The 25724-nt window shown below is 41.9% G+C and overlaps 2 protein-coding genes across 5 annotated transcripts in view; one reads left to right on the top strand and one right to left on the bottom strand.

The window, feature by feature from the left end:
- The window catches only part of LOC144592221 (molybdopterin synthase catalytic subunit), a 39053-nt gene extending 30684 nt beyond the window's left edge, over positions 1-8369 (top strand). The window contains exon 4 of one of the 2 annotated variants that reach the window (XM_078396761.1): positions 5700-8369. In XM_078396761.1, coding sequence (XP_078252887.1) covers positions 5700-5747 — 48 coding nt within the window. In that variant the 3' untranslated portion in view covers positions 5748-8369. The remainder of the gene's footprint in view (positions 1-5699) is intronic. The other variant, XM_078396752.1, reaches the window with a different exon arrangement.
- Positions 8370-13113: 4744 nt separating this feature from the next.
- The window catches only part of itga2.2 (integrin, alpha 2 (CD49B, alpha 2 subunit of VLA-2 receptor), tandem duplicate 2), a 116203-nt gene continuing 103592 nt past the window's right edge, over positions 13114-25724 (bottom strand). For all 3 annotated transcript variants that reach the window (XM_078396722.1, XM_078396740.1, XM_078396732.1), the window contains 5 exons: positions 23930-24040; positions 23099-23212; positions 16823-16909; positions 15438-15554; positions 13114-14952 (listed from right to left, as the gene is read on the bottom strand). In XM_078396722.1, the coding sequence (XP_078252848.1) occupies positions 14851-14952; positions 15438-15554; positions 16823-16909; positions 23099-23212; positions 23930-24040 (531 nt within the window). In that variant the 3' untranslated portion in view covers positions 13114-14850. The remainder of the gene's footprint in view (positions 14953-15437; positions 15555-16822; positions 16910-23098; positions 23213-23929; positions 24041-25724) is intronic.

The following is a 25724-nucleotide window of genomic DNA, read 5'->3' as shown; positions in this document are numbered from 1 at the left end:
ATTATCTACAAGAAGTTAGACAAACTTGGATTTTTTTTTGTGAAGTGTTTGAGGCTGAAAGGTGACCCGAAATATACAATTAGAAGCTTTGATAAGGTAGAGAATAAGATCCTTTTTTGCAGGTTGAAATTGTCAAAGATTAGAGGGTGCTGTTTTCAGTCCGACTGAGCAAGTTTAATGCAGATGTATGGGAGATGTGTTTACATTTTTTTTACATACAAAGAATGGTATGCAGAGAAGCAGTAGTGGCGTTTAAGTGGCTCTTGGATGGGCACATGGACATGCATTAATGGAGGGATATGATCCACATGCAGGGAGAGGAGATTAGTTTAACTTGGCATCATGCTTGGCACAGATATTGTGGCCAAATATCCTATTCCTGTACTGTAACATTCTATGTTCTATAAAGGATGGTGATATTTACTATTGTGTTCAGCGTGCCAGCAAAGACTTGGGCCATCTGGGAAATAGAGTGTTTGAAGATCAAACCTGATATTAAGCTTTTGGTGTACCAGGCAACAGTGATCTCCATCCCATTGTATGTGTAATGTAATGACAGCATCTATTGTTTTGTGGTACCAGACTAGCAATCAATGTTCAGGACCACTGCGGTGAGAAATAAGATTGAAAGCCACTTGCAGTACTTAAATTAATTTAATAAATATGGCATTTGAAAAGAGAGCAAGTCTCAAGATAACCACAAAACTAGATTTTCTTAAAACCCAGCTTGTTTAGTGATGTCTTTTTTCCAATTTGGCCTCTATGTATCTCCAGAATATAGTTAAGTGCCAAATAAGAGTGGTTGACTCAACTGCTGCCTTGGTTTAGAGACAATTATGGATTGATGATAAATGCTAGTATTGCCAGTGCCATCTGTGGACATGAACGAATAAATAAACAAAAACACTTGGACTACATGTAAACACATATCAAATGCTGGAGGGAAATTGCCAACTAATCTGTTGGCAGCATGAGAAAATTATTGTCAGTTTTCTGAGGTAAACGGTCCCAGCATTGAGAATAATTGCACGCGATGAGCTTTGATGGATGGGCCACATTCTTTATGTCCTGACGCCAGACAACCACACACGACTCCCAACTCGGTTCCACGGAGAAAAAACACTACCACCACCTGCACCACTCAAAGGATCAACTCATTAAAGATTGAGAACATGTTATATATTTTAATGATTTTAAATTTAGACTTTCAAATCTTTATTTTGAAGTACAAATATATTCATACATAGTTTAGTTTAGTTTGGAGATACTGCGCGGAAGCAGGCCCTTCAGTGTCCGCACCGATCAACGATCCCCAGACATCAACAGCAGCAGCAGCAGCAAGCAGCAGTAGCAAGCAGCACCTAGCTGTGTTGCTTGGGAAGTAGTGTGTGGGGATTGTGTGGGGATTGTGTGGGGATTGTGTGGGGATTGTGTGGGGATTGTAAGGAGTAAGACCTGTGTGATCTCCCGGACTAGTTTCGATCGCCTAGCTTGGGGTCGGAGAGGAATTTCCCGGATTTTTTCCCAAATTGGCCTGGGTTTTTTATCCGGTTTTTCGCCTCTCCCAGGAGATCACTCAGTTCTTTTGGGTGGGCGGTTGGAGCGGTTGGAGTAGCGGCCGGGCGGTAGGTTTAGTAACCGAGCGCGGGGCTTTGTTTGGAGAGTATGACTGCCAGGGCAGTTTTTTGTTCTGGGTGTCAGATGTGGGGAATCTGGGAGTCTGATAGTCTTCCAGACATCCACATCTGCGCCAGGTGTGACGAGATGGGGCTCCTAAGGGACCGTATTAGGAACCTGGAGCGGCAGATTGATGACCTCCGTCTGATCAGGGAGAGTGAGGAGGTTATAGATAGGAGTTACAGGGAGGTGGTCACTCCTAGACCACGGGAGGTAGACAAGTGGGTCACTGTTAGGGGGGGCAAGGAACAGAGGCAGGGACTAGGGAGTACCCCGGTGGCTGTACCCCTTGGAAATAAGTACTCCTGTTTAAGTACTGTTGGGGGGGACAGCCTACCTGGGGGCAACGACGGTGCCCGGGCCTCTGGCAAGGAGTCCGGCCCTGTTGCTCAGAAGGGTAGGGAAAGGAAGAGGAGAGCAGTAGTAATAGGGGACTCTATAGTGAGGGGGTCAGATAGGCGTTTCTGTGGACGCAGTCGGGAGACCCGGATGGTGGTTTGCCTCCCTGGTGCCGGTGTCCGGGATGTGTCTGAGCGTGTCCAGGATATCCTGAAAGGGGAGGGAGAGGAGCCAGAAGTCGTGGTACATATAGGTACCAACAATATAGGTAGGATAAGGGAAGAGGTCCTGAAAGGAGAATTCAGGGGGCTAGGAAGAGAGTTAAAAAAAAGGACTTCCAAAGTAATAATCTCAGGCTTACTGCCTGTGCCACGCGATAGTGAGAATAGGAATGGAGTGAGGTGGAGGATAAATACGTGGCTGAGGAACTGGTGCAGGGAGCAGGGTTTCAAGTTTCTGGATCATTGGGACCTCTTCTGGGGGAAGTATGACCTGTACAAAAAGGACGGGTTGCATCTGAACCCGAGGGGAACCAATATCCTGGCGGGGCGATTTGCTAAAATAACTGCGGAGACTTTAAACTAGTACGGTTGGGGGGAGGGACTCAAACACAGATAGCTAATAGGCAGTATGTGAGGCAGGAGGCAGAAAAGGGAAACACTCAGACCCAATATGTAGGAGAGAAAGAAGGGAAAAGAAATAAACTGAGAATAAGAAATGATGGGTCCCTTAAATGTGTATATTTTAATGCTAGGAGCATTGTAAGAAAGGTGGATGAGCTTAGAGCCTGGATTGACATCTGGAAGTATGATGTTGTGGCGATCAGTGAAACATGGTTGCAGGAGGGTTGCGATTGGCAATTAAATATTCCAGGATTTCATTGTTTCAGATGTGATAGAATCGGAGGGGCAAGAGGTGGGGGTGTTGCATTGCTTGTCAGGGAGGATATCACAGCAGTGCTTTGGCAGGACAGACTAGAAGGCTCGATTAAGGAGGCTGTTTGGGTGGAACTCAGAAATGAGAAAGGTTTAGCAACACTTATAGGGGTGTATTATAGACCGCCAAATAGGGAACGAGAATTGGAAGAGCAAATATGTAAGGAGATAGCAGATATTAGTAGTAAGCACAGAGTGGTGATTGTCGGTGATTTCAATTTTCCGTATATAGACTGGGAATCACATTCTGTTAAAGGGCTGGATGGTTTGGAGTTTGTAAAATGTGTGCAGGATAGTTTTTTGCAGCAATACGTAGAGGTGCCTACCAGAGAAGGGGCAGTGTTGGACCTCCTGTTAGGAAATCAGATGGGTCAGGTGACGGAGGTATGTGTTGAGGAGCACTTTGGGTCTAGTGATCATAATGCCATTAGTTTCAATATCATTATGGAGAAGGTCAAATCTGGACCAAGGGTTGAGATTTTGGATTGGAGAAAGGCTAATTTTGAGGAGATGAGAAAGGATTTAAAAGGAGTGAAATGGAAATTGTTGTTTTATGAAAAGGATATAATAGAGAAATGGAGGATATTTAAAGGTGAAATTTTGAGAGTACAGAGTCTTTATGTCCCTGTTCGGTGGAAAGGAAAGAATAATAATTTGAAAGAGCCATGGTTTTCCAGGGAAATTGGACACTTGGTTCGGAAAAAGAGGGAGATATACAATAAATATAAGCGGCAGGGAGTAAATGAGGTTCTTGAGGAATATAAAGAATGTAAAAGGAATCTTAAAAAGGAAATTAGAAAAGCGAAAAAAAGATATGAGGCTGCTTTGGCAAGTAATGTAAAAGTAAACCCCAAGGGGTTCTACAGATATGTCAATAGCAAAAGGATAGTGAGGGATAAAATTGGTCCATGAGAGAGTCAGAGTGGACAGCTATGTGCTGAGCCGGAAGAAATGGGGGAGATATTAAACAATTTCTTTTCTTCGGTATTTACCGAGGAGAAGGATATTGAATTATGTGAGGTAAGCGAAACAAGTAGAGTAGTGATGGAAATTAGGAGGATTAAAGAAGAGGAGGTACGGACACTTTTGAAGAATATAAAAGTGGATAAGTCTCCAGGTCCTGATAGGATATTCCCTAGGACATTGAGGGAAGTTAGTGCAGAAATAGCAGGGGCTATGACGGAAATATTTCAAACGTCATTAGAAACGGGGATGGTGCCGGAAGATTGGTGCATTGCGCATGTTGTGCCTTTGTTTAAAAAAGGTTCTAAAAGTAAACCTAGCAATTATAGACCTATTAGTTTGACGTCTGTGGTGGGAAAATTAATGGAAAAGATACTTAGGGACAATATATATAATTATTTGGATAATCAAGGCCTGATTAGAAACAGTCAACATGGATTTGTGCCTGGAAGGTCATGTTTGACTAATCTTCTTGAATTTTTTGAAGAGGTTACCAGGGAAATTGATAAGGGCAAGGCTGTGGATGTTGTCTATATGGACTTCAGTAAGGCATTTGACAAGGTTCCACATGGAAGGTTGATTAAGAAGGTTAAATCGTTGGGTATTAATAGTGAGGTTGCAAGATGGATTCAACAATGGCTGAATGGGAGATACCAGAGGGTAACGGTTGACAATTGTATGTCAGGTTGGAGGCCAGTGTCTAGTGGAGTGCCCCAAGGATCTGTGTTGGGTCCACTGTTGTTTGTCATTTACATTAATGATCTGGATGATGGTGTGGCAAATTGGATTAGTAAATATGCAGATGATACTAAGATAGGTGGAGTAGTTGATAGTGAGGTAGATTTTCAAAGTCTACAGAGAGACTTGGGCCTTTTGGAAGGGTGGGCTGAAAGATGGCAGATGGAGTTTAATGCTGATAAGTGTGAGGTGCTGCATTTTGGTAGGACAAATCAAAATAGGACGTACAGGGTAAATGGTAGGGAATTGAGGAATGCAGTGGAACAGAGGGATCTGGGAATAACTGTGCATTGTTCCCTGAAGGTGGAATCTCATGTGGATAGGGTGGTGAAGAAGGCGTTTGGTATGCTTGCCTTTATAAATCAGAGCATCGAGTATAGAAGTTGGGATGTAATGTTGAAATTGTATGGAGTATGGTGTGCAGTTCTGGTCGCCAAATTATAGGAAGGATGTCGACAAAATGGAGAGGGTACAGAGGAGATTTACTAGAATGTTGCCTGGGTTTCAGCACTTAGGCTACAGAGAGAGGTTGAACAGGTTGGGTCTTTATTCTTTGGAGCGTAGAAGGTTGAGGGGGGACTTGATAGAGGTTTTTAAAATTTTGAGAGGGACGGACAGAGTTGACGTGGGTAGGCTTTTCCCTTTGAGAGTGGGGAAGATTCCAACAAGGGGACATAGCTTCAGAATTGAGGGACAAAGGTTTAGGGGTAACATGAGGGGGAACTTCTTTACTCAGAGGGTTGTGGCTGTATGGAATGGGCTTCCGGTGGAAGTGGTGGAGGCTGGCTCGATTTTATTATTTAAGAGTAAATTGGATAGGTATATGGATAGGAGGGGATTGGAGGGTTATGGTCTGAGTGTAGGTAGATGAGACTAGGTCAGGGAGAATGGTCGGCGTGGACTGGTAGGGCCGGACAGGCCTGTTTCCATGCTGTAGTTGTTATATGTTGTTATATGTTATATGTTATCAACACTATCCTATACACACTAGGGACAATTTATATTTATAGAAAGCCAATTAACCTACAAACCTGTATGCCTTTGCAGTGGGAGGAAACCAAGGATCTTGGAGAAAACACAAGCGGTCACGGGTAGAACGTACAAATTCCGTATTGAAAGTACCAGTAGTCGGATCAAACCCGGATCTCCGGCGCTGAAAGCGCTGTAACGCAGCAACTCTACCGCTGTGGCAGCATGCCGCCCTTTTATGGAATGTTGTAATTTATTTTTAATTTTTTTATTTTAGGAGATCTATGATAATGAAGAATATATCTGGAAGGAAAATAAGGAGTGTCAATGGGCAAAAAATGACTAGAACTAACTAGATCTCAATGTAATCGTGAAGTAAATATCATGCTGTGTGTTTGTCAAAGCATTTAATACAATGAATTGAAATAGCATTGTTATGCATCAATTGAAACTGATAATTTGCTTTTGCACAATACTGATATGTGCAACTAAGGACAATGATGGGTGTAGCTTTTGGAATAGAATGAAGTAAATTGTACCTAGCATTTTCATGATGGATAATTTCTTGATCAGAAGCTTGTTGATGCCAATAAATTTGTACTGATTTCTAGCATTTCTGGAATTTTAATTTATATCTATGAATGGACATGTGCAGCAATATTCTTCAATTTAATTATGACCATATTAAATTGAAGAGAAGACCATGTCATTTTAATGTGAACGGTGTCATATTTCTTCTTGGAGAAATGAAGAACTGCAGATGCTGATTTACAAACAAAGACACTAAGGGCTGGAGTAGCAGTGGGTCAGGCAGCATTGCTGCAGAACATGGTTGGGTGATGTTTTACATCAGGACCCTGCAGAATAATTGTAGTGGGGGGGATGGTGCTGGAAAAGTGGTGGGGCTGAAACAAAGACTGGCAAGTGATAGCTGAATGAAGGTGAGGTGGGTAGAGGGTTAATTGGCAGAAGGATGATCAAAGGCTATAAATGAAAAGAAAACAAAAGCCTGTAAGATAAGGAGAGACGTGGAGTGAATTGTTCCCCCCCTTTCCTCGCTGTGCCACCACACCCAGATAGTCTCTCATTTCCACTGTTCTCCTATTCGCCTTCTATATCCCTTCCTCTGGGTTCATATTTTACCCCCATTCTTCCCTCTTTTCCTAGCCAGCCCACCTCATTACCTTATGATCCTGCATCTAGTCTCTCTGTTGCTGAGTGGTCCGTCTTCAGCAGAGGCCTCGTCTTTGTACCCCTGCGCCTACACCTCAATGAGTTCCGCGTTTGCCATGATGTTGAGCTCTTCTTCCATTGAGTCCTTCTGCCCCAACTGATTACCCTTTCTCCTGTCTCCTCTTTCTCTTGGACACCCACTTCTGGCCTTTTACAGTCTCTCATCCTTCCATTTCCTACAGTTGACAGGGCACCAATCTTGATTAATCCACTCCCTTAACCACTCCAACATCACACACTACGAACAAGCTGATCTCCATTCCCTCTGTATCATAAAATGCTGGAGTAACTCAGCGGGTCAGGCAGCATCTCTGGAGAGAAGGAATGGGTGACGTTTCGGGTCAACACCCTTCTTCAGACTGATGTCGGGGGAGCGGGGCAAAGAAAGGATATAGGTGGATACAGGAAGACAGTGGGAGAACGGGGAAGGGGGAGGGGAAGCAAGGGGCAGAGGAACTATCTAAAGTTAGAGAAGTCAATGTTCATACCACTGGGCTGTAAGCTGCCCAAGTGAAATATGAGGTGCTGTTCCTCCAATTTCCGGTGGGCCTCACTATGACACTGGAGGAGGCCCATGACATAAAGGTCAGACTGGGAGTGGGAGGGGGAGTTGAAGTGCTCAGCCACCTGGAGATCAGGTTGGTAAAGGCGGACTGAGCGAAGATGATGAGCGAAATGATCGCGTTTGGTCTCGCCGATGTAGAGAAGTTGACATCTGGAACAGCGGATACAATAGATGAGGTTGGAGGTGCAGATGAACCTCTGCCTCACCTGGAAAGACTGTTTGGGTCCTTGGATGGAGTCGAGGGGGGAGGTAAAGGGACAGGTGTTGCAGGGGAAAGTGCCTGGGGGGGGGTTGGTTTGGGTAGGAAGGGACGAGTGGACCAGGAAGTTACGGAGGGAACGGTCTCTGCGGAAATGCTGCCTGACCCGCTGAGTTACTCCAGCGTTTTGTGACTTCTCTCCAGAGATGCTGCCTGACCCGCTGAGTTACTCTAGCATTTTGTGATACCTTCGATTTGTACCAGCATCTGCAGTTATTTTCCAACACTCCATTCCCTCTGCACCATTTTTAACCTCGTCAAATTTAATTCAAATGAAGGGTCTCAACCCAAAATATTGACTGTCCATTTCCCTCTGCAGATGCTAACTGAAAGCAATAAAAACATCCAGCCGTTTTCTTTTTATTTGCTCCCGATTCTGGCATCTGCGGCCTCTTGCGTCTGTTATTTGGACATTGCTGGAAAGTAGATAAACTGTGACCTCTAGTGGTATCAATCTACATGTGCATTCAGAAATACATTCTCACCGAAATACTTCATTGTATTTTCAATAGATAATAGTAACTTATCTAATTGATGTTAGACAAAAACCTATGTTTGTAGTAATAGTAAGCTGGAAATACTTAAGACTGAATGACATGCAGCAGAATTTATATAATTTGTGTCATGGAATTTTGCAAACACTGCATTTGTTCAATGTACTGATTATATTAAAATCATGTAATTGACAGACATTTTGTGTATAATTTCTATTAAATACAGAAGGAGTGATGCTTAGTGCTGAGTGAGGTGATAGGGTATTCGGATGGGGGTAGAGTGGTAGTGGATAGATTACTATCAATTACCCTTACAAACTCTTACTTTTCCAGCTCCTATCTACCTTTATTGTGAAAATGCAAAAACATTGTGGATAGTGTCCAGGTGTCCTTTTTGAAACCTTTTCTGTCTACGTGTCTTTTAAATGTTATAGTACCTGCCTCAACTACTATCCTCTGGCAGCCTGTTCCATATACCCACTACCGTCTGAGTGAAAAAGTTATCCTTGCGTTTTCTATTAAATCTTTATCCTTTCATCTTCAACATATGTCCTCTGACTCTTGACTCTCCTACTCTAGGTAAAGACTGCATTCACTCTATCAATTCCCCTGATAATCTTATACAACTCTATAAGATCGTCTCTCGCGATCCAAGGAATAATGTCCTAGTTTACCCTACCTCTACCTATATTCAAGACCCTCAGGCATTGGCAACATTCTAGTAAATCTTCTCTGCATTCTTTCCAGCTTAATGACATCCTTCCTATAGCAAGGTGACCAAAATTGAACAGAATACTCCAAATGCAGTCTCACCAACCTCTTGTACAACTATAACAGAAGGCAGTGGAGGCCAATTCTCTGAATGCATTCAAGAGAGAGCTAGATAGAGCTCTTAAGGATAGCGGAGTCAGGGGGTATGGGGAGAAGGCAGGAACGGGGTACTGATTGAGAATGATCAGCCATGATCACATTGAATGGTGGTGCTGGCTCGAAGGGCCGAATGGCCTACTCCTGCACCTATTGTCTATTCTCTAACATAATGTCCCAACTATTATACTCAATACCCAGACTAATGAAAACCAATATACCTAAAGTTTATTTACCTATGACACCACCTTTGGGGAATGATGTACTTGTTCTCCGAGCTCCCACTGCTCTATAGCACTCCCTGGGGCCCTTCATTCACTATGAAGCTACTGCCCTGGTTTGAATTCCCAAAATGCAACATCTTGCACTTATTTGCATTAAACTTCATTAGCCATACCACTGCCCACTTGTCAAGATGATCACTGCTGTACTTTTGATAACCATTTTCATTGTACCTTATGTACTTAATATGCACAATGGAACTTAGAGTTGTTGAAAATGCTCTGTCAGCAAGTTGACCTAATCTGCTGAGAACCATTGAGTCACTGAATCCTGCTCAAACTACTTATGGCTGCCTTTACGCACTGCCCCTGCACACATTGCCAGAAATGAATCAATTGTGGATTTATTTCAATTGATATTTCCATTGCATTCAGGGTGTCTTATGGGACAGATAGTGAGAAACTATTTCAGTCAGAGAATCTGGGATGAGGATTCACTATCTAAAAATTAAAATAAATACTTTTATTTGTAAGTGACATCTGAGCATCAGTAGCGTTGAGGGTGGGAATGCTATACTGTCATGAAAATAAAGGCCATATCTGCTCGCTTTGTTGTAACAAATTCCATGGTGGTCCTTCGGGGAAACAACAGCACCAAAAACAAGAGATTCATGGTCAATAATGACATCGGTATTGTGGGAGCCGATTATGTGTGAACTGTCAATTGCATTTCCTGCATTATTTTAGTTAAGTCTGTGCACCGGCTCAAAGGTTACACAAAGTGCTGGAGTAACTCAGCAGGTCAGGCAGCATTTCTGGAGAACATGGATAGGTCCTGTGGTCCTGCTAATGCTTGCTCTTAATCTCCAAATACGTACAGGTATGTAGGTTAATTGGCTGGGCAAATGTAAAAAAAATTGTCCCTGGTGTGTAGGATAGTGTTAATGTGTGGGAATCGCTGGGCGGCGCGGACCCGGTGGGCCAAAGGGCCTGTTTCCACGCTGTATCTCTAAATCTAAATCCAATTTAGCTAACTGCATGTAGTTCAGCAGGAAGGACCTCACTTCACAATAGACAATAGACAATAGGTGCAGGAGTAGGCCATTCAGCCCTTCGAGCCAGCACCGCCATTCAATGCGATCATGGCTGATCACTCTCAATCAGTACCCCGTTCCTGCCTTCTCCCCATACCCCCTCACTCCGCTATCCTTAAGAGCTCTATCCAGCTCTCTCTTGAAAGCATCCAACGAACTGGCCTCCACTGCCTTCTGAGGCAGAGAATTCCACACCTTCACCACTCTCTGACTGAAAAAGTTCTTCCTCATCTCCGTTCTAAATGGCCTACCCCTTATTCTTAAACTGTGGCCCCTTGTTCTGGACTCCCCCAACATTGGGAACATGTTTCCTGCCTCTAATGTGTCCAATCCCCTAATTATCTTATATGTTTCAATAAGATCCCCCCTCATCCTTCTAAATTCCAGTGTATACAAGCCCAATCGCTCCAGCCTTTCAACATACGACAGTCCCGCCATTCCGGGAATTAACCTAGTGAACCTACGCTGCACGCCCTCCATAGCAAGAATATCCTTCCTCAAATTTGGAGGCCAAAACTGCACACAGTACTCCAGGTGCGGTCTCACCAGGGCCAGGTACAACTGTAGAAGGACCTCTTTGCTCCTATACTCAACTCCTCTTGTTATGAAGGCCAACATTCCATTGGCTTTCTTTACTGCCTGCTGTACCTGTATGCTTCCTTTCATTGACTGATGCACTAGGACACCCAGATCTCGTTGAACTCCCCCTCCTCCTAACTTGACACCATTCAGATAATAATCTGCCTTTCTATTCTTACTTCCAAGATAAATAAAGGAATCAATCAATTTTGCAAGTTTGACTTTTTATTTTTTGATTGTTGCTTCATTTTTGAAAGCATTTGAGGTTTCATATAACAAAACATAAATGCTGGAAGATCTCAGCCAGTCAAGCAGCATCTGTGGAAAGAGGAACCAGTCTATGTTTTGGATCAATGACCCTTCCTTGGATCCGGGGGAAGGGTGGAGGACTTACAGTTGTCAGAGCAGAGGTGGAGGAAGAAGTGTGGTAAAAGAGAAAAAATACTAATGGAGACAGGTTAAGGCAGATCAGGTGATAAAGAACATGATTACTAACCATTAGTAAGGCATTTAGAAAAATGGGATAAAAGGGAGATGAGTATGATTCTTGAGATATTGTTCTGCTAGATTACATTGGGACTTAACTATGCCCATGGAACAGGTTGTAGACTGAAAGTTTGGAATGCGATTGGGATTGCAAATCAAAGGGGCAGGCTACAAGAAGCTCAGCACCACCCCTTGTGCACAAAATAATCACCCAATCTCTTTGTTGGTTTCTCCATTGTAGAGGAGACCACATTGTGAACACCAAGTGTAGTACTCAAGAATGGAAGTGCCTACTTCACCTGGAATGATTGTTTGGGTTCTTGGATGTAGGGAAGAGAAAAGATGAATGGACTGTTGTTGCATCTCCTCCAAATGCACGGGAAAGAACATGATTTGTGCAAGAATTCACAACGTTTTATTAGAATTAGAATTTATTAGAATTTTTACAAGGATGTTGCCAGGACTAGAGGGTCTGAGCTATAGGGAGAGGTTGAATAGGCTAGGGCTTTATTCCTTGGAGCGCAGGAGGATGAGGGGTGATCCTAGAGGTATATAAAATCATGCGAGGAATAGTTCGGGTAGATGCACAGAATCTCTTGCACAGTGCCGGTGAATCATGGACCGGAGGATAATGTGAAGGAGAAAAGATTTAATCGGAATCTGAGGGGTATCTATCACACAAAGGGTGGTGGGTGTATGGAATAAGCTACCAGAGGAGAAAGTTGAGGCAGGGACAATCCCAAAGTTTAAGAAACAAGTTAGACAGGTACATGGATAGGACAGGTTTGGGGCAGGTGGGACAAATGCAGATGGGACATGTTGGCCAATGTAGGCAAATTGGGCCAAAGGGCCTGTTTCCATGCTGAATCACTCTATGACACTATAATTGTAGGATATCTCCAGGTGCAGAGGGCTTTTGGCTGCATCCAGATCAACTTAATCAGATTAATATATTTAAACTGTGCTCCATATGCAATCTGAAAGGTGCTCAATTTCCTCAGTGAGCAGTAGAAGTGTGAATCGAGTGGTTCATTATCCGAGCATTATCAGTTTGTTTTGCAGGAATCGGCTGCAATAACTGCATTTGAAGCACCACACAAATCAAAGGATGGCTACATTGCATGGAGATCCTTGGGGCCAGGTTTGTGGCAATGATTTTGATAGCTCATAAAGTTCATAAATTGTAGAAGCAGAATTAGGCTTTCGGCCCATCAAGTCTATCTTTCCCTCAATCCCATTCTCCATGCTTCTCCCCCTAACCCCCGTACTAATCAAGAATCTATCAATCTCCAGCTAAAAAAGTATCCATTGACTTGGCCTCCACAGCCTTCTGTGGCAATGAATTCCACATTAATCTCAATGAATTCTCACCATTCCTCAGTTAATATGACAAAACTGTAGAAAGGACAGGGCAAGAGTTTATTAACAAGAGAAACAAGAAAAATACCAATCATACTTATATTGATAAACTAAAGGAATGCAAAGTTTTTTTAGAAACAAAGAATTTTAAATTTAGAAATGGTAGAAGACCTCCATCGGATTACAACATTCTCTATGGAGTTGGATCAGAATTATGAGAAGTAGCACACAGATAAACTTACGGGGAAGATGGCTGGATAAAATGTTCACAGACTCTTGTACAATAAAGATAATAATATTGGAAATAAATGAAAATACACAATAAGTTTTGCTCATTCATTTTTTTAATTAAAGCCTGTGAGTTACAGAGATAGACATTTCACATTAAAAGGAGGCAATGCATAGCAAGACAACCCTTTCACTTTTCAATCCAAAATGGAAAAAAAACAGTAGTATTGAGTTTGGGAAGAAATCACCTAATAAATATTTGAAGCATATATTTACATATATATAAACCCAAATCTGTAAGTGCAATAAGTCCCACCAGTGCATCATGACTGGCTTTTGCATTGGGTTCATATAGATTTTCAGAGTGCTAAGCACATTTGTTTTTAAAATGAGCTTTATGGCGGTGTTTTTAAAAAATACTTTGAGAAACAAGAACTCAGGCTGCCTGACCTGCTGAGTTACTCCAGCATTTTGTGAATAACTCAAATTTAAATGTTGTTGGCAGAAAAATCGATGCATATAAAATGTACTAATTACATTATTGAAAACAGTGCCATTCTTGAAGAATTTTTTCATTAAAAAAATTCTTGCAATGTTAACCATATCCCTTAGATTTGTAGAAAAAAAACTTTTAATGGTATTCAAAACATATTTTGCAAGTCTTATTTACATAACAATGTATTACTGACCAGACATTAGTACATAGCATAATGTTGGCTTTAATAAACCCGCGTAGCTATCCTGAATGACAATAGATTGTTTGTTCCCAAGACCTGAATCAGTTTTCAATGAAGTATTTATTGATCTGACGAAAGTGGAAATATTGAAACATAGCATATAGCAGAGTGGAGCAAAATGGAAACGTTTTCAAAAGAAATATTAAAAAAATAGCAATAATCTTATTGCTTATTGACCAAGAGGAAAGTGAAATTAAATGACAGAAGGCATATTTTAGGAGGCAATACAAATTGAAATCTGGGAAAACAATCAATATTACTGTGTGCCTGGCTGGGTATGTTATTGGCTGAATTAAAATATTCATCATTATTACCACTGTGTTTGTGGATCAGAACCAATGTTTATTTGATTCATCTGGGTGCAAAAGAAAACAATGGGAGAAATGTTCTGAAGGTGTACTGACATAGGGAATCTTGGTCACCAGCAGCTCAATTTGCAAATCAGCAGTAGGATTGCCTGCAATCCTTTGATATTTGTTCTTAATGAGGACCTTTTCCTGCTAGTTAAATATATGCAAATATTTGCCCCTGATATCGCAAAGACAGGTAATTAAGTATCACATTGTATAAACTAATTGCCTTTTGCCTTGAGGCTAGGTAGAATATAAAACATCCTAAAATTCTCTTTTTCAGTTTGAGGATCCCCTCGACCAAATTCAACTGATTTCAATGATGAACACACTTAAATTTTTCAGTAGCAACATTTTTGCAGAAGACCATAATCAGCTCTCATACTGATGATTCCATAATCTTCAAGAGGAAATAAAGGATGAAATTCCTGAAAATGAATATGGGAAATTGACCATTTTCATCATAATCTACAGCCAATGACTGAAATGGCACACTTTAAAGGGACATGTCCCACATTTAAATTAGTGGATCAAATATGAATTAAAGTAGCAATTTTTGCTTTTCTCCAAAAGTGAAAATTAGCTCCATAAAATGTAAACACTGAATCTATCAAATGTTAATGTTTTTCTACAACGACACTCAGTTTTGTCGTGACCTAATATGAATAAGTCTACCACATCCCTTGCGACCAGCCATATTCAACAATTCAGTCTAAAAAGAACCTGTATAATTCACAGTGAAATTAACCATAATTCATTATTCTTCAGCAGCATTATCATTGAGATTGTCATTGTCATTGTCATCATTTTCCTCTTCGTCCTTTGCCAGTTTGTTGTATTTTCTTTTAAAGAATCCAAGCTGTTGAAAACAAAGTAAGTGTTCATTCACTGCTGTCAAAAATCACTGTGTCTTGTTAATTTGTTTCACATAATTATATATTTCCATTTAGGATTATATATGTGTAGTTGATTATATTCGGCTATATTTTCTTCTCCGGCTACAATGTAAAATAAGGTGCTTGTTTGCTATTTGGATGTTGGCCAGTCATAGCAAAGGCATTATTGGCCAAACAATATCCATCTGAACATTATGAAATAAATACCATGTGGCTCTGCTTTATAATTCTGCACATAAGACTGTTTACATGCGTGAATACATTATCAAATAGTTTATTAGTTTTCAAGAGTACATTATCGACTAGAAAATTAAAGATGTTTATGAGCCATGGAAAACAAAATAATTTTATGATGACTCAAAACCAAAAAAGGCAAATTAATAATCAGTTACTATCTCTCTCGTTCTCTAAGTCTTATGATTATTTCAAAACCGGAGAAGTTACTTACTTTCCATAGGGCACCAATGAGTGCTAAAAGCACAAGTAATCCACCTATGACACTCCCCACAATCACTCCGACAGGAACCTTTACTTTTTCCACAGGTTTGATTAATGTAACTGGGATCTAAATGTCAAAATGAAAAGCACAGCCAAAAGTCAGTTCTGTTTAAAGTTCCATTAAACCTATTAACTTGCAACAAAAAAAATAAAATTTGATCAATCTCATGTTCTGAGCAAATAGTTATGCTGGAAGACTTACATTTTCTATTTGTAAACAATACCCAGGACATAGTTGGAGTTTGTTGTTTGTACAATTAATTATTTTAAAAGCAACTCAAATCAGGAAAAGTTAAAATTATGTGGACGCAAGGATTTGCCGATTCTGGTTTTTTAAAAAAGACACAAAGTGCTGGAGAACTCAGTGGGTCATGCAGCACCTCTGTAGAACATAGATGGATGACATTTTGGGTCGGGACCCTTCTTCAGTCTTTAAAGTTATGTTGATTATTGATGGAAAACTGCCAGACTCTCAAAGTCAGCAATTTTATACTGTTTTGCAGATGGCAAGGATAGCAGTTAATGGCAGTGGGGCCATTCTTTGCATTGGCTCACAATAATAATTTTAAAACAGACAATGCAATTTAAATTTGAATTGTGGCTCTCCTGCCAAGTTGAGCTAACCTAGAAATGATCTGGCTCGAGACCAACGAAGTGTCTTTCATTACTTTGTGTTGCTCTAGGAGGAGCAGCAGTTCTTATAAATAAAGCATAACCTCGCATTTTGAATGCAAGAAATTATAAGTATCTGGTCGTTACATGTTGGGGCGGCAGGGGGAAGGGGGGGAAGGTAGGGGAGGTCACTGAGGTTCTTGATCTTCTGCCACCTGTTCTCCCAATAACTAATGTTAATGGGAAATGCTGTGTGTGCTCCTCCTGGAGCAGCACAAATAAGCTGATGCAGTGCCTGCAGATAGATTTCCCAATCCAAGAACAGTAAGTGGAAATCCACGCCAGCCATGCAGTCCGGGGCCGCTGCTACAAGAAATACAAAATACTGCTGGTGCCTTGAGCTTCTTCACCAGCGCTAGAAAATTGGCTCATCTGCAAGGAACCCTGGAAACATCCAGTAGAAGTACTGCTGTTTGGATGGAAAATAAGCTCCAACATTTAATTAGACAACAGAGAAAGAGAAATTAAAATGATGTCGGTGAGAATGCTTAACTTCATATATCATTTAAAAGTAATTATTTCTACTTTGCCCAGACATCTCATTTACTTATTCTCCTTCTGGCAGTATTTCAGTCTCTGTTTATCGTATTTTAAGTCTTTTGATTCAATATAAAATTAGAAAAGTCGTAAAGGGATTAGAGTGGCAAGGTTTAGGATACTCACTGATAATGTATTGTTTTTGATGATCAATAATTGTCCGCTTATTTCAATCTGTGCAACCGGACTCAATGTTATGCTTTGAAAGATGGCCTAAAATAAAGGGTGATAAGGTTGTTAGTTAAGGTTTTAAAACTGCAATAATTTCATCTGAGAGAAAAATAAGAAAAAGGTCAGCTATTTAATTAAGACTAAAGCAAATACATATACAATCCATCTTAGCTCCATCTTCATACTCTCAATTAAAAAAAGCCATTCTTTCATCCATTTAGATTCACTTTCTGTGCTATTAGAAAGTGGCTGAAGGCATTTAAGATTGCAAAGACTGAAAGACTGCAGATGCTGGCTGTAATACTGAAGAGTTGCATAACAAAGTAGACCTTGCTCCAATAAAGTTTCGATCATGGTGTGGAGCATTGCCCATTTACAGAAAGTTGATGAAATGCAGGACAAATTCAAAACAAGTCCTTCACTTTACACCAAAACACCAAATGTGGCTTCAAACAGAACTTGGTAATACTGAAAGTCAAAGGACATTAAGGTCAAAACACGAGAAGGTTCCACGAGGCAAAAACCAGTCATGTGAAGTATTCTCCATTTGCTTGGATTTGTGTGGCTCCAATAAACTAAAGAAGCTTAACATGATCCAAGACATAGAAACTTATCTGATTGGCACCTAATCTGTCTCAAATGTCCACTCCTACACCATAACTGCTGTGTTGCTGCATGGTGTACCAGCTACAAAATGCATTGCAGTTATTCAACGTGGCTACTCTGGCTATCTCCTAAATCGCGATGTTTACAAGCAAGGATAGCAGGCACATTGGAAGACATCATCCCACTGTTCCTTCATCATCTATGGATCTAAATCCTGGTTCGCCCCACCCAACAGCACTATGAGAGTACTCTCACCAGAAGACTGTAGCAGTTAAATTACCAGGGAAATTAGGAGGATTAAAGAAGAGGAGGTACGGACACTTTTGAAAAATATAAAAGTGGATAAGTCTCCAGGTCCTGATAGGATATTCCCTAGGACATTGAGGGAAGTCAGTGCAGAAATAGCAGGGGCTATGACGGAAATATTTCAAACGTCATTAGAAACGGGGATGGTGCTGGAATATTGGCGCATTGCGCATGTTGTGCCTTTGTTTAAAAAAGGTTCTAAAAGTAAACCTAGCAATTATAGACCTATTAGTTTGACGTCTGTGGTGGGAAAATTAATGGAAAAGATACTTAGGGACAATATATATAATTATTTGGATAATCAAGGCCTGATTAGAAACAGTCAACATGGATTTGTGCCTGGAAGGTCATGTTTGACTAATCTTCTTGAATTTTTTGAAGAGGTTACCAGGGAAATTGATAAGGGCAAGGCTGTGGATGTTGTCTATATGGACTTCAGTAAGGCATTTGACAAGGTTCCACATGGAAGGTTGATTAAGAAGGTTAAATCGTTGGGTATTAATAGTGAGGTTGCAAGATGGATTCAACAATGGCTGAATGGGAGATACCAGAGGGTAACGGTTGACAATTGTATGTCAGGTTGGAGGCCAGTGTCTAGTGGAGTACCCCAAGGATCTGTGTTGGGTCCACTGTTGTTTGTCATTTACATTAATGATCTGGATGATGGTGTGGCAAATTGGATTAGTAAATATGCAGATGATACTAAGATAGGTGGAGTAGTTGATAGTGAGGTAGATTTTCAAAGTCTACAGAGAGACTTGGGCCTTTTGGAAGGGTGGGCTGAAAGATGGCAGATGGAGTTTAATGCTGATAAGTGTGAGGTGCTGCATTTTGGTAGGACAAATCAAAATAGGACGTACAGGGTAAATGGTAGGGAATTGAGGAATGCAGTGGAACAGAGGGATCTGGGAATAACTGTGCATTTTTCCCTGAAGGTGGAATCTCATGTGGATAGGGTGGTGAAGAAGGCGTTTGGTATGCTTGCCTTTATAAATCAGAACATCGAGTATAGAAGTTGGGATGTAATGTTAAAATTGTACAGGGCATTGGTGAGGCCGAATCTGGAGTATGGTGTGCAGTTCTGGTCGCTAAATTATAGGAAGGATGTCGACAAAATGGAGAGGGTACAGAGATTTACTAGAATGTTGCCTGGGTTTCAGCACTTAGGCTACAGAGAGAGGTTGAACAGGTTGGGTCTTTATTCTTTGGAGCGTAGAAGGTTGAGGGGGGACTTGATAGAGGTTTTTAAAATTTTGAGAGGGACGGACAGAGCTGACGTGGGTAGGCTTTTCCCTTTGAGAGTGGGGAAGATTCCAACAAGGGGACATAGCTTCAGAATTGAGGGACAAAGGTTTAGGGGTAACATGAGGGGGAACTTCTTTACTCAGAGGGTTGTGGCTGTATGGAATGGGCTTCCGGTGGAAGTGGTGGAGGCTGGCTCGATTTTATTATTTAAGAGTAAATTGGATAGGTATATGGATAAGAGGGGATTAGAGGGTTATGGTCTGAGTGCAGGTAGATGAGACTAGGTCAGGGAGAATGGTCGACGTGGACTGGTAGGGCCGGACAGGCCTGTTTCCATGCTGTAGTTGTTATATGTTATATGTTATATATGTTAAAGAAGGTACAACATCACCAGCTCCTCAAGGGCATTTATGAGTGGGCAAAAAATGCTTGTCTCACCAGTGAAGCTCACATTCTGAAACATGAATAAAGAACGGGTGGCACAGTGGCGCAGTGATAGATTTACAGCGCCAGAGACCCGGGTTCGATCCTGGCTAAGGGTGCTGTCTGTACGGAGTTTGTACGTTCTCCCCGTGACCTGCGTGGATTTTCTCCGGGATCTCCAGTATCCTCCCATACTCCAAAGACTTGTAGGTTTGGTCTAATTGTAAATTGTCCCCAGTGTGTGTAGGACAGTGTAATTGTGTGGGGATTGCTGGTCGCCTGGACTCGGTGGGCTGAAGGGCCTGTTTCTAAACTAAACAAAATTAAACTAAATATGTTCCGCAATTAGCATCTTTATTGATATCTTGAATTTATACTGTCACTCGACGTACAGTGGTGGGCTCAGCAACTTTTCCTTATCTGGCACCTTTTTATTTTATATAGAACACAATGTTCCACTAAGTTGAACTTTTTCTCCCTGGAGCCTTGTTCAAACCACATAGGAAGTTACTGCTGAATCTAAGCTGAGTGATTCATTTTAGCCGATAGGTTAATAGAATTGTTTATTTAGAATCAATGCCATATGTTATGGAGGAAATAACTAATTGATGTCCTCACTCCCGATCGCTCTGCTGCAGTTCTACAATTATATTTCTCCACACAGACCAAGAAAAATAGATGGCAAAGTGATCACAAAGGACAAATAATCATACATAAGATAATGAATTATAATAGCATTCTATTTTTTGTCTGAATTTTCATTTCTTGGCAGACAATTAATGTGCATTATTAAAGAAGCAGAGATTTTGAAATCTTTGGTCAAAATCACTAGCAGGACTGACTTCACAATCAATGCAATAGTTACTGCATTTCATCAGAGCTTGAATACTGCCATTTTTAAAGGTCTGTTAATGGATGGAATACTTTATTGTCACATGTGACAAGGCACAGTGAAATTCTTTGCTTGCATACCCAAGGTATGCAAATAGTCACCATATACATGACCAAAACGGTTGAGGAGGGCAGAGTTGTAGATGTGTACATGGAGGAAGATGGCGGCGCTGCCCTAGCAGCTGCGGCTTACCTGCAGTCCATTTGTCTTTGTGTTTTTGTTGTTTTTGTTGTCTTAATTGTAGTTGTGATGTGGTGTTCTTGTGTTTGTGTACTATGTGTGTGTGTGGGGGGGAGGGGGGGAACTGTAAAATTGTAATATGTGTCCCTTCCGAACGGAGACCCGACCTTTGTGTTCTGGGCCGTGTCTCCGTTCCTGCTGCGGCCTACCATCGGCCCAACTCCTGGAGCTGGCGGCCTCCAGGGCTCTGGTTCGCAGAGCCCGCGGACCAGACTCACCATCAGCGGAGCCGGCCGTTCTCGGAGGCTGCGGGAGCGGCTGCGACTCGCCTTAGGCTCGGGCCGCGTGGATGCCGACATCGGGAGCTCCGGCAGCGGCAGCGGATTGCGGGGCTTGGGTCGGCCCGCCGCGGATATTTCACCGTCCGGCGCGGCCTGAAATAGGCCACGGAATTTTCTCTGCTCGGCGGGGGCTTCAATGTCGGGAGCCACGACCGCCCCGACTTGCAGCGGGGCTTGGGTCGGCCCGTTGCGGACATTTCACCGTCCGGCGCAGCCTGGAACATGGCAACGACAACAGCCTGACCGCAGGAGAAGACGGCAGGGGAAGAGAAAAAGACATTCTGGCCTTCCATCACAGTGAGGAGGGGACTGGAGGAGACTCACTGTGATGGATGTTTCTTTTTGGGGGGTTTTGTGTTGGTTGGGGTTGTGTAATTTGCTTATTTTATTGCTCTTATTGTTGGACTGTGGGTGACGAAATTTCGTCCAAAAAACTTGTTTTTTGGATGACAAATAAATTGAATCTTGAATCTTGAATCTTGACTTCAGTGAGGCGTTCAACAAGGTTCCACATGGTAGGCTGCTCTGGAAGGTTAGATCGCATGGGATCCAAGGAGAGATAGCTGAATGGATAGCAAATTGGCTCCATGGAAAGAAGCAGAGGGTGATGGTGGAAGGTTACTTCTCAGACTGGAGGCCAGTGACTAGTGGTGTGCCTCAGGGTTCGGTGTTGGGCCCGTTACTGTTTGTCATCTACATCAATGATTTGGATGAAAACATACAGGGCAAGATTAGCAAGTTTGCTGATGATGCAAAAGTTAATGGTTTTACAGATAGTGAAGATGGTTGTGAAAGATTGCAGCAGGATCTGGATCGATTGGCCAGGTGGGCGGAGGAATGGTTGATGGAATTTAATGCAGGGAAGTGTGAGGTCAACTGCATTTTGGGATGTCGAACAAGGGCAGGACCTACACAGTAAATGGTAGGCCACTGTGTAGTGTTGTAGACCAAAGGGACCTAGGGGTACAGGTGTATGGTTCCTTGAAAGTCAAGTCGCAGGTAGGTCAAAAAGGCTTGTGGCACATTGGCCTTCATCAACCAGTATAGAAGTTGGGAGGTTATGTTGCAGTAGTATAAAACTTTGGTGAGGCCACATTGAGACTATTGTGTTCAGTTATGGGCACCGTGCTATAGGAAAAATGTTGTCAAGCTGGAAAGGGCACAGAGAAAATTTACAAGGATGTTCCCAGGACTAGAGAGTGCGAGCTATAGGCAGAGGTTGAGTAGGCTGGGACTCTATTCCATGGAGTGCAGGAGGATGAGGGGAGATCTTATAGAAGTATACAAATCATGAGAGGATAGATTGGGTAGATGCACAGAGTCTTTTGCCCAGAGTGGGGGAATCAAGGACCAGAGGATATTGGTTCAAGGTGAAGGGGAAAAGATTTAATAGGAATCCGTGGGGTAACTTTTTCACACAAAGGGTGGTGGGTGTATGGACCAAGTTGCCAGAGGAGGTAGTTGAGGCTGGGACTATCCCATTGTTTAAGAAATAGTTAGACCAGTACATGGATAGGACAGGTTTGGAGGGATATGGACCAAGTACAGGCAAGTGGGACTAGTGTAGCTGGGACATTGTTGACCGGTGTGGGCGAGTTAGGCCAAAGGGCCTATTGCCACACTGTTTCACTCTATGACTCAATACGGTGCTGACAGAGTTACAAATTATTCCCGCCATCTCCTCCTTTGTTCTCCCCCCTCCCCTCCTTTGGGAAGTCATTGTGGATATGATGCACAACTTGTTTTTTACGCCACAAGAAATGTAAGCTGAATAAACTAATTTTACAACAGCTTTAAAATCATATGATCAACTTGCTGAATTAGATATAATGGCCTAGAGTCTTGCTGGGGTCCACCTGATTTACCATTGCTTATTCAGGGAAATACTTTCTGCAACTCTTTGCAGGATTTTCAGGGACTTTTATTTATCGTCGACAAGGCTAATCTGTCTGAGAGATCGATGGTGGTCTGATGGTTAGGTTTCGGCATAATCCCCGCAGCGGCCCGGGTTCGATTCCCGTCCAGGGAAGATGGTTTTATCTGTACACAGTGGACAGCTTGATTATAATCTTGTATAGTCTTTTCGCTGAGTGGATAGCTCATGACAAAAAGCTTTTCAATGTACCTCGGTACACATGACAATAAACTAAACTAAACTAAACTGAAATGCTATTCCATTGTGTGACCACACTTAGGATAAAACTTATTTGTAAAAAATAAATTATTAATGATACTTACATTCATAAATGTACCCTCCCAGATTCTGGTGGTAATTTTAATTAAATATTCTTCGTTCTTTGCTAGGTTGTTGATTGTGCAAACAAAACTTTCACAGATGGTATTTTCACAGTTCTACAAGAAGAAATAAAATTCTCTTAGTAAGGTTAAGCAAAACTATTTTCATTTATGAATATTTTCTATCCCTTAATCACCAGAAAAAAAAGTGACTTGTTTTGAATAAACCAAGGGCATGTGGCCAATTGATACTGATCTAACTTTACCACCCTTTTGCCACCTCCCATGGCCACAGGGCTTTGTTGTGGCTATACAGCTACTAATGCACTGGTGGTATCATCAACGCCGCCTTTCCATGAGTTGCATTGGTGTAAACAACACCTTGATGGCAGGTGGTAGGACCCCAATCACGGGTGAAAAAGGTTGAAGAGAAAGAAATAAGAAAGATTACATCTTATTTAGAATAATAGTATAACAAATTTATATTAAAATATGGAAAATTGTCATTACTTTATTAAATACATAAATATAGAGTGAAATAAAGGAAAATAGACAAACGACAATTAAATTTATCTTTCCAGTGACACATGGCAACTCCACCTAAATAGATGGGCCGGCTCTGACTGGCATGAGGCTGAGGGGACAGATATGGACTATTTGCCCCCCCAACTTAGCAACTTGTTGAATGCTCCTGGACTGCTCTGGCATGGAAACCGGGGACATACTGCTTTCTCCTCTGGCAGTTCTCAACAGAACTGCACTAATCGTCAGTGCATTCCAGTATTTCTACATCAACCAAAGAATAGTAAGTTTAATAATAGAATGTCATCTTACCAAATCTTTTACATTCTTGAGGCTTTCCTTTATAAAAGTTGCAGAATAAGGCTTGTGTTTGATATTCAGTCTGTCGACTTGTTCTTTTAAGTGACATATGAAGTTGCTTTCCTGAAATTATTTTATAAACAGTAGATCTCTAAAATGAATGATCAAATAGCAGTAACAATCTTCATTCGCTCTATGTTAGTCTCCAATGTGAAAGGTCATTTGTAACAAATAAATAAATAATGATGATTCCTGTTTGGGACCTACAGTGGTTTAATTGTTACATTGTTACAATAAATGTACAGAGTACATTGTTTGATCCTTACTCATCAGCCAGTCTTCTTGATTGCTAAATTTTCTTTAGCAGATAGGACCATTTAAAACTGAGGTGAGAAGAAACATTTTCACCCAGAGTGTTGTGAATTTGTGGAATTCTCTGCCACGGAAGGCAGTGGAGGCCAATTCACTGGATCAATTTAAAAGAGAGTTAGATAAAGCTCAATGGGGCTAGTGGAATCAAGGGATATGGGGAGAAGGCAGGCACAGGTTACTGATTGTGGATGATCAGCCATGATCACAATGAATGGCGGTGCTGGTTCAAAGGGCCAAATGGCCTCCTCCTGCATCTATTTTCTATGTTTCTATGTTTCTATATTTGGTTAGCAATTCTTATTCCCAGCACAAAGCGATGTCTGTCATCAGCACATAAATTCACTCTGCTCCCTGACAGCGAAATCTCAAGGAATTTGTTGTACTTCGTGGTACTGCTTATTCCACGGCCACCTGGAACCAGAGTGACGACCAAATCACCTCATTCTCTTACTACGCGGGCAAACAAAGTAGTCCTTGTGATACAACAAAGTAGTCCTTGCGATATCACAAGAGAGTTCTCTATGAACAATCCAATTAATAACAGCAGATGAGTTATTTTAACCAGAAAAATAAGATACATAGCACAAAAAGTAAGGAAATTTGTGTTTGGTAGATTATTTATTTGTTGTAACAATGCTTCTTGGCAATAAATCTTATACCGTTGGAAAGCCTGTTTATTTCCCTTTTAAATGGTGCCACATTTGTAAGGAACATGCATTTGTGTGATGAGCAGCAGAGCTGAGTATATGGGTTGCGCCCATGAAAGATTTGCCAAATCTTCTCTGCCAATGCCAAACAGTTTATTCTGCTGTTGCTATTGACTCTTGTTTTGAGCTTCTGGTACCCCCAGGTGCTGACAATCAGGTGCCTGATTGGCACCTGATTGGCAGCATCTGTGAGCATGGGACCTGCTACAGTGGTCAGTAGGTGTCTGCTCCAAGAATCGGCATGCCGCGTTTGACTGATCTGGATAGGGCCCGTGCGATAGGGCAACTTCAAGCTGGTGTTCCGCAAAACCAAGTTGCGGCATTATTTGGAGTGAGCCCTAGTACCATCTCCAAAGTGAAGGCCAAGTTCCATATAACGGGGGATGTCAGAGACAGACCGCGAAGTGGGCGTCCCAAGAAGACGACACCCGAAGAAGACCGTTTCCTCACCCTGTCAGCACTTAGGAACCGTAGGCTGTCTTCTACAGATTTGCAGTCAAGGTTTGCAGGACGATATGGCCGACGGCACTCTGCCCAGACAATTCGGAACAGACTGCACGGAGCCGATCTCCGGTCTCATAGGGCTGCCCGGAGGCCTGCCATGACTGCCCTTCACCGTCAGGCCCGTTTGCGCTGGTGTCGGCAACACGTGCACTGGAACCTGAACATGTGGAGGAACGTTATGTTCAGCGATGAGTCCAGATTCTGCCTACGGCAGTTGGATCATA

This window comes from Rhinoraja longicauda, chromosome 1 (assembly GCF_053455715.1).
Source record: "Rhinoraja longicauda isolate Sanriku21f chromosome 1, sRhiLon1.1, whole genome shotgun sequence".
NCBI classification, from domain to species: domain Eukaryota; kingdom Metazoa; phylum Chordata; class Chondrichthyes; order Rajiformes; family Arhynchobatidae; genus Rhinoraja; species Rhinoraja longicauda.
This window is presented reverse-complemented; position numbering and strand designations above follow the sequence as displayed.